Here is a 9209-nt window from a genome sequence, read left to right on the forward strand (position 1 = left end):
TAGGGCCACTCCAGCTTTACCTGTATATTTAATGTGTCAGAGTCACTCATCTTCAAAAATACAGACTCTCTAAGGTTTTGATTTCACTTCTTCTCTTTACAGCATTCTTTTGTGATGCCATATTTAAATAAAGTTAGACATGGGCTTTTCTAGGAAAAGAAGTTATTTTTGTTCCTTCTGTCAGACTTGCTTCTCAGATACTTGTCTCTGAATTACTCTATTTTTTTCCCAATCAGGTCTATCTCACGTTGGTCTCCATTTGATACGGATCCATAACGGATCCTGACGCTGCCACAGAGCATCCCTCACTCACCGCACGCATTACATTTTCCTGCCAGTCATCAATTCACTTCACACGCACGCACTTGCTCAGTCCCCGAAAGAAACCATCCCAACTGCAAACCGCTGCGGCCTCGGGACCCCCCAGGCGGTGAATCCCACCGCGCCGCTCCCGCCCCGCGCCCCGCAGCTCAGCGCCCCGCAGCTCAGCGCCCCGTGGACGGCGCACCGCAAGCGCCCTCGCGCTAGGGACACAGCCCTTACCTGCCGAGTGCGCGGCGGTCTCCGCAGCACGACGCGCCGCTCGCCGCTCTGCCCGCGCGCCGCCGCACCCGCCGCCCCGTCCGCGTGCCGCCCCGCGCTATCCACTGCCCGCGCGCCCGCTGTCGGGGGCTGGCCGCGCGCCTCGCTCCGAGCCGCGGGCGGGACTGCCGCGTGGGGCGCCCCGCCACCCGTGACGAGCCCCGCGCGGCCAGGCCCCCCCGCGCGCAGGGCCGGTGGGGCTGGGGCTCCCGGCAGTCCGCCGCCGGGACCGGCACCGCGCCGCCGCGGGAGCTCGCCCCGGCCGGGGCCCTCCCGCCGCCCCACCGCGCCCCGGGACGCGCACCGCGCGGCGTGGGGAGCAGGGCGCTGGGTGGGCGGGCTGCAGGCCGACACGCACCTTCCACGGCTCTTCCCCGCCAGAGTCCCCTCCGCGCCTGTGCGCCGGCCTCTGCCGGTGCTTGAAACCGGGAAACCGGCTCCCGGCAGAGGGTAGCCCGGCAGCCGCCCGGCTCCAGGGCAGAGCGCAGCAGGGCGGGAGCCGGAGGGAGGCGATCCCTGGTAAGGAAGCCGGGCACGGGCGGGCAGGGAGTCTGGGCGCCCAAACGGAGGGACGAGGGCCGTTCCGGGCCGTTCCCTCGGGAACGGGCCAGGGGGTTGGGCGGTATTTACACGCCAGCAGGCTTCTGCACAAAAAGCGAAAGAATCAACCAAAGCAAAGCAAAAAAGCGCCAGGCTGCTGCCCGGCACTCCTATTTTTTTTCCGAGTCACCCAGCCTGCTGTGTGTAGAGGGTATCCTCCGGCCTGGGAGTGCTGAGCGCGGGGAATGACCCATCAAGGCTAATGGGAATCTGCTCCGTTAAGCACACCTCACGCTTGCTTGTTGCAATCGCCCATTAAGCCTGCATTAATTGCATTGATTTGTTTGATGTTTGTACGCAAAGGGTTTGGTGTGCGTCCCTCCCGCCTTCTGCCGAGGACTGAAGAGGCACTTGGTCAAGCCCGTGTCCGTTCTCCTGGCCAGGCACCGTGTCGCTGCCTCCCGCCACCGTGACTGTGATTCGAACAACCCCGTTGCCCCCCGTCCCATGTCCCCCAGCACCTCCCCCCCCCCTGGCGCGGAGGGGATACGGGGTGCTCTAAGGCGCGGGAAACACTGCTGACGGGCACGTAAACCTCTGCTGCAGAGCGCTGTCATTCAGCTGGCATGGAGCGGTGACGCTCACCGGGTGAGCTGCTCCCACAGCCAGCTCATCCCGCAGGACTGCCTGGCTGGGTTCTTTTTCCCCGGGGGTTTAGGAAAAAAAAAAAAAAAAGTATTAAAAATCAGGTAGAGCTTTTGAAACGCACTTACCTACCTAGGTAATCCTCTATACCTAGAAGGTGGAGGGGGTCTGACTGCATGGAAACTTGCCTGGGCAGCCTGGTGCGGGCGAATCAGCAGCGTCAGAGGCGGGTGATTGAGGAGAAACGGCCGGGATTTGATTAATCACCCCAGTCCCGCAGGAAGGGGCCCGGGACAGGAGGAGGTGTGTGCGGCGGAGGGGTGGCCGGGGGCAGACAGGGCAGCTCGGCAGTGACGGGGATGGGAACACCCCCGGGAGGAGAGACCGCGGGAGCAGGGCGCTTAGCTGTGAGAAGAGGAGCGGGGGGGGGGGGGGGGGGGTCGAGCTGCTGGGAGGAGAGAGGAGCTGGAGGAAGGCTGAGTTTTGGATGCCACGCTTGAAGGGCTTTTTCACTCCCCCTTCCGCTACATCAGCCAGCAATTTGGAGACGGGGGGCAGCACCGTGTTGAAGGGGGCATTGGTCTCTTCCGTCCTCTGCCTGCCACCGGGCAATAAATCCGGATCTCGTGTATTTCTCCCTGGTATATCTTCCTCATTGCTAGCCTGCAGCACCTTCCTTCAGATCCCTGTATGTGCTGCTCCGGAGACACGGCTGCACACACGCTCACCCTGCACACCAAACGCAGTTACATGGAGCCCGGTCAACACCTCCCCGTGAGAAGTAACGTGTTCCGTCCCTGCCTTCTGCTACTGAACGCGGGTGGATCTCTGCCGCTAATTAAAGACACAGAAATACTGGAAGTATTAGCCACAAAGAGCGCTCTGACGGCACTTGTCCTTTTTTTCAACAAAAAGTGTTTATTTCCCTTGGTCCTCTTCTCTATTTTTCTTTCAAAGTAAAGAAGCCCCTACTTGATTCAAAAGATATTCTCTGCCTCAAAACGCGGCAGGTGAGCCCGCGTTTCGTGGGGACGGCGCCTCGCTCCTGCCCTGCGCTCGCCAGGCCACCAAACTCACGGGTATTCCCGAAAACAGTCATTAGTAACACCAAGAGGTGCGGGAAGGGCTCGAGGCGAGAGCGGGCAGCCGCAGGGCAGGAGCCGGCCCTGCCCGCAGCCCCCGGCCCGCCCTGCCCTGCCCTGCCCGTGCTCCCCGCTGCCCGCGCCCCCGGCCCGCTGCCGCCTTCGAGCCCAAGCGCCAGGGCAGATTCCATCAGGTCTGCAAATGCTTTCCTATCCCTTCTGAGAACACTTCCTCCCCCCCCCGACCCAATCCAGGCTTCTTCAGGGGATCGGAAAGTCATGAACTTTCTCGCCTCATCTCCCCCCGCAGACCTGCAGCCGCTCCTTCAGCCACGCTCCCGACCCCCTCAGCCACCAGCGCTGTCTGTCCTCTGCCCGCACGGGGAGGAACGCCGAGCCCTTCCAGCACCCTGCGAGCAGCGGTAACCGCAAGGGTTAAACTAGAGAATGCGGCAGGTACGGCGCCTGGCGAAAACATTAATAAAATGTGATGAATAAGCAGTGGAATGGTAGATTCCGCGAGAGAGGCTGCGGTACGGTCGGAACCCAGCGCCGAGAGCGGGATGGACGTGAGCAAGCAGGGTCGGTGCCGCGGCTTTCGGTCGAGTTCGGGAAGCGGAGCCAGCCAGGCTGCTGGGAGGTTCAGCAGCAAGGCGAGGCAGCTGAGACGTTGCTTCTTTTTTACTTTTTTTTTTTTTTAAGTGTCCTTTTTGTTGAAAATAAGCAATCTGAACGTGAAATAAAACCTACTCACCGGGTGAAATTTCAGGAAGAGAAGCGGCTGCGAGCAAAATGCATCCCGAGTCCGAGCATATAGTCCATGATCTTCGGCTTCAAGCTAGAGGAGGGCTTTACGTGGTGGTGGGACTTTGGCAGCCAGCGGTTCTGCGTGGCACAGCAGCAAGTACAACAAACCATTCACACCGTGCGTGTCTGTGTGTGCGTGTGTGTGTGTGCGTGCAGGGGGAGAGCTGCTCAAGAGCCAAAGGAATCGGGGGGGAGGGTAGGGAGGAGGAGGAGAAAGGGAAGGAAATCCGGACAGCAAGAGGAGCTGCGGGGAGAGATAGGGTTTGCCGGGGTTGGGGTGGGTTTTTGGTGGCTGGTAGTGATCCTCAAGGAAAGAATCACAAATCGTGGGACCTCGGCAGCGAGCAGGAGCAGAGGGGCTTTGCCCACCCGGGCGGAGCGGAGGCAGGCTGCGCCGAGCGGCGGCAGGGCCGGGGCGCGGGGGAGGGGGCCCCGCGGAGCCCCCCGCGCCGGGCTGGGGGCTGCAGGGCTTCGCCGGCGTCCCCCGGGAGGGGAGAGGCGGAGGGGGCCGCCTGCGCGGCGGGGCGCGGAGAGCCGCGGGGCGGGGGGCTTCGGCAGGGGGGGCGAGGCGGCGGGGGCGGGCACGGCACGACACGGCCGAGGGCAGCCCGAGTGGCCGGGTGGCACGGCCGGGGGCGGGGGGGCCGGTGCGGCGGGAGGCGGCAGCCCGCGGGCTGGCTGCTGGGTGTCGCGGCGCCCGCGCCCCCCTCGCTTCCTCCTTGTCCAGCCGCAATCCAGCGGGCCACAGCGGCGGTACCGACCGGGTAAGAGGACCCCCGCGCCCACCACTCCCAGCCTTGCCCCCTGCCCCAGGCCAAGCCTTTGTTTCACATCCCCTTCCCACCCCCCATCCCCGCAGAGAGGCTCCCCCGGAGCTGGCTCGCCCTGCCCGGCCGCCCGCCCCGTCCTCCCGGCCCGGCCGGGGCCCGCTCTCCGTCCCCGGCAGGCGAAGGCGGCGGCGGGGGCCCCTGCGTGGGGAACCGGCTTCTCGGAGCGACGCGGGAGGCGGGCATCGCGGCCATAAACGGTTGCGGGGTGGGGGGAGAGGGACGGGTGGAAACATTTCTGCTAAGCCCCCGTGACCCCTCCCTGCCCTGGGTGAGCGAAGCATCCGCCCTCCATCCCCCCTTCTCGGCGCTTTTAGTCTCTCTGTATGGAAATCACGATCTGGCTCGGTGGAAAAATCTCCCTTTTCCTCGCACAGCGGCTCCCTAGTGTGTGCTGAATTTCAAGGTGTGTGTGGGAGGGAGAGGCAGCGCCAGAATTTACGGAGCTTGGTGTCGTCGTCCCCCCTCCCCCGGTCCTTTTGCTACACATACGCTGTAAGCAGACACGCGCGTTTATGGCTAATAAAAACGTATTGCCCGTTGTGTAGCTGGGCGGAGAGCCTGGTGCTAGTAAACTGAAAGCCAGTTGGTGTCAGGGAACAGCCGGCAGATCAACAAGAAGCTTTGACTTCCCCGCATGCGAGTAAGGTAGCGTGGCTGTGTTGGCACCGTGCTTCCCAGGACCAGTAAGCACAGTGACCTTATAGACTATGTGAGGTATATGTTGGACAATATGGAGTGACCGCCAGTATTGCACTAACACTTGTCTGTTGTGCTACATGTGGTCTTCAAAAGAGAGTGTCATTTCTGTTGAGGTTTTTGATCAGGAAGGTTTTTGTCTTTTCTCAGTTACCTCTGTGGAGTGTTCATGTGCATTTGCCAGTCTGGCAGTTTTATGTTTCCAGAATCTGTTGTGAGAGGTTCGGCAACTGCAGAACACCAAGATTCCTCTGGCATCACATTGGTTTGTTCCTGTCAGCATGTTTAATCATGTTTATACTAAAGAATTGTGGAGTGATCTGATGTCAGCAGTAGTTTAGCCTGCTTTGGTTTTAATTGTCTTTTTCTTTAGAGAGAAGGAAAGGAGTGAAGGAAGGATGTTACAGTTAGTAAAGAAAAAAACGCAGTGTCCATTTCAAAGGTAGTAGCTGTTAACTGTGTAGGCATATGTATGATTCATTACGCAGTTATAAAAACGAAAGGCATACCATCTTGCCTCCTTGCCTCAGAATGCAATTTCTCTTCCAGGAACAAGTAGCACTGGCTCCTCTCCCTCTCTTCTGGCCCCCTCCTGCCTTCAGCTCATCCTGACAAAATGCCAATTACAAAGGTCAGCCTGTTTATGTAAAGATCACTGTGTTTCTTAACAAAGACTGCTGCACATCAAGCCTGCAATGACTATCGAATAGACTTTTGGATTCAAGACACTCAATAAGACTACTGTCCATTTTCTGGAAGGGAAGAAATCCCAGAAAAAAATAAAAGACAAAGAGACATAGTGTGTGAATGGGATGGATCAACAGTGCCAGGGTGTACGTGGGCAGCAATATCTTCATAGCAGTGTTTGTTACTGCAAATGCTAGCAAGATCCAATGGACTTTTATATATACATATGTATGTGTGTGAATATGTAGAAAGAGATTTGCTGATATACTAATGCTTTTCTGCTCTTCTTTTTAGGTTTCTTGGTAGCCCTAATGATGTCCTAGGCTGAACTTGTGCTGCAGCCACTTCACACCAAAGGTAGCTTAAATCAGCTGAGGAGGATTTTGAATCTGACCAACCCCACCCTCTCAAGAAAAGAGAAGCAGTTGACTTCACTAGACTTTGGCTCAGACCCTTCACAATTAGGTTCAGTTTTCGTTTCATGGCATCCAGAGGGGCAGTGAACATAGTCTGATACTTATTTCACTGTGCTCCCTTTTCCTCCCTGCCAACTTGTTTAATCCAGAGAGCAGTTCAACTTTGTTTCCTCAAGTAGTATCACCTCTTCTGGTCCTTTCCCACTTCAAATGCAATAAACATATTCTGATATTATTCACTTGTATATGTATATGGAATACCTAAAGGTTGAGAAAAGTTACCTTGGAGTAACAACACAGACTTTCCACTGTGATCAATTCCAAGACCTAGTTGCCACCACAGTTCCCTTGTAGCCCTTTAAAACATTCCTGAAGCAGAGTTAAAGTATTGTTGAGGACTATGATGCCTTTTGTTCAGCAGTGTTAGTAATCTATGGCCTTAGAATATAATATGACAATACTGAAAGCCTCATGGCCCTGAAATACAGGTCATTAGATTCTTTTGTCCCGTAAATCTGTGTTAAATAGCTGTGTATGTCTGTGTTGGAAAATGCACATTTTAACAGGATATCCCATAGCATTTTTTTTACTTCATATAATTGGGGTTTTGACCCTATTTCTTCCAGAACCTGCTGCATGCTTCTCTTTAGCTGCTGAAAAATGTATGTATTTTGTTAAACCATTTCAGCACTTACCCTTAGTTTGCAACAGGCAAACCTATTATGCAGACAATACTGTCACCTTCTTAAAGGGCCTGCCTTCTCCTAGCTGTAATGAATTCCCTGCATGCTACTCTGCTGTAAATTCTACATCTAAAAATTCCATCCGCTGCATATTGTGTCAGGGGAAACTGCACTTGACTTTTGAAACAGCCAGGAGGAGCTGATGGAAGGAATGTCCTATGAAAGTAGTGCAATACATACTTCAGGTGGTTGATAGGATGGAAATGGAATGGAGGCCTTCATCCCACAAGCATGGACTTTGTAAATAGTGTGAGAAGCATTGGCCTAACACTTCAGCAGATTTGTAAAGGAAGAGAGGTGTATTTTTAGTATGTTTCTGTTTAAATACAGAAGCTGTGCATCTTCTGTCGAGTTCTTATCCGCACCCAGTTTTGGTGTTGTCACATAGACTTAAATAAAATCTGCCTGTTCATGTTGTGTTACTTCTGTGTCATCAGAACTGAGTCTCTTCAGACCAGGCAAGATACTAGCACAAAAAATCTCTCTCCCAGAGAGGTCAGAGTTTGAATTAATGATGGACAGAAGAAGTGTTGAAATGAATAGAAGACTTTACAATGCATTTTGTGTGGTGTGTGTAAAAGAGCAAGACCCACTTTCAGACGAGTTTTTGGAAGGGTGATGGAGTCAAATGAAGTTCTGTTATACCTGATGCCTGATACAGAAGACTTACTGTAAGTTTTAGCAAAAGCACTTCTGTATTTGCAGTGTAAGAGATCCTGATTAGAAACTATGTACTTTATGACTGTTCACAGAAGTAAAATACATGTTTGTCAAACTATGTAAAAGAAATTTTTCATGAACCAGAAATAGAACCACAGACAGGTGAAATTCTCAGTTGACGCTTTGCTGTGTGGAGGAATCACACACTAGAAAGGCAGAGTGTTACAGGGTGATTATGCTGGGAAGAAAAGGGCATGTAGAAAAAGCAATTTGCATTTGGAAAATAGATTATTTTACAGATGTCGGTTCAAACCAATAGTTGTTCCCTGAATAACATCTGGTGCGTTATCTCAATAGATGTGGTTATCTCCCATAGAAATGAGCTGAGCAAAAGACCTGTAGTAACATTTGAAAACCACCTTTGTTATTATATGTCATTACCTCATAAGAATCAAAATACATGGGCCACTAATGACAATAAACAAGAAGAATACAGTTTCTGGAACAGTCTGTTCAATGCATTTCTAGTCTCTAGCATACACTCGAAATACAGCAGTATTACAAGCATTTATCATTTGTGTGGACCATGAAGCTAATGAGATAGAAAAAGCATGAAGAATTTAGAAGGATGAATGCCATTTACCCAATTTCCAACTCAAACATGATGCTATGAAAAATGAGTAATTTAAGTATAAAGTCTTTTTGTTTTTTGTTTTTTTCTTTTACAGTTCTTGTCTTGCAACAGCTTGGGTTGGGTCATTACGGCGCACGACAGGTATGTGTTCTTGTCAGCAGCAGCCACCATCCTTGTAACATTTCTACTTCTTCCCAGCTTGTGAGGGACTGATACTAGGAAGATCTCAGGTTCTCTTCTCAGTCACAAAGGAAAGGAGGCAATAAAAAAAGATGCCTCTTACATAATTTATTTGATTACATTTGCCATTTTTTCAAAGCAGCGGAGCACAAAGCCCAAATGTATTTTGTGAAGCACTCTAGAATCTGCTTTGTTTTAAGCATGTGCTAAAAAACTTCAGCAAATAAGGATGGCTTTATGTCTTTCATTACTCTGTAGCACATGTTTTGCTGAATCGCATGGCAGCAGTAATTTTTATGTTTAAGGTGTTGCAAATGTCTCCCAGAAAGCCATATTTTCAGTTGCATTTTTTGAAATGACATTGGAAGGAAAGTAAATGAAATCTTAGGACCTGATTAAAAAATGTGCATCCAGTTTTGAGTTAGCTGTCTTGATTTTGCTCAACCTTAAAAATAACAGTTCTTTTTGGCAGAAATCTCTGACACAGCAGAATGCTAAGTCATATTCCTATTTTGAACATTAGGAGATCAGACACATTTCCTTGTTTTTTTCAGATAAAGACATGAAAAGTAACAAAGACAAAATGTATTAACACAGGATAATCTCAGTGGCCCCACTAGATGTGCACTTTACATGGCTAGGTAGAAAAAAAACACAACAAAACAACCCTAAGGTAATGTTCTCATTCAGCACTGTTTGGACTGTCT

At 52.4% G+C, this 9209-nt stretch overlaps 1 protein-coding gene across 6 annotated transcripts in view; it reads right to left on the reverse strand.

Annotated features, from left to right (window-relative positions):
* BRINP3 (BMP/retinoic acid inducible neural specific 3) overlaps nt 1–4012 on the reverse strand; it is a 200293-nt gene extending 196281 nt beyond the window's left edge. Inside the window, exon 1 of one of the 6 annotated variants that reach the window (XM_075422735.1) lies at nt 3604–4012. Coding sequence is in view for 1 of the 6 variants with exons in the window: in XM_075422740.1 (XP_075278855.1) it covers nt 1896–1945 (50 nt within the window). In the remaining 5 variants the exon portion in view is untranslated. Of the gene's footprint in view, nt 1–543; nt 622–940; nt 1062–1895; nt 2091–3603 lie in introns of those variants that run through there. The other 5 variants (XM_075422738.1, XM_075422740.1, XM_075422736.1 and 2 more) reach the window with 5 other exon arrangements.
* Nucleotides 4013–9209: the final 5197 nt, after the last annotated feature.

This window comes from Opisthocomus hoazin, chromosome 6, assembly GCF_030867145.1.
Source record: "Opisthocomus hoazin isolate bOpiHoa1 chromosome 6, bOpiHoa1.hap1, whole genome shotgun sequence".
NCBI classification, from domain to species: domain Eukaryota; kingdom Metazoa; phylum Chordata; class Aves; order Opisthocomiformes; family Opisthocomidae; genus Opisthocomus; species Opisthocomus hoazin.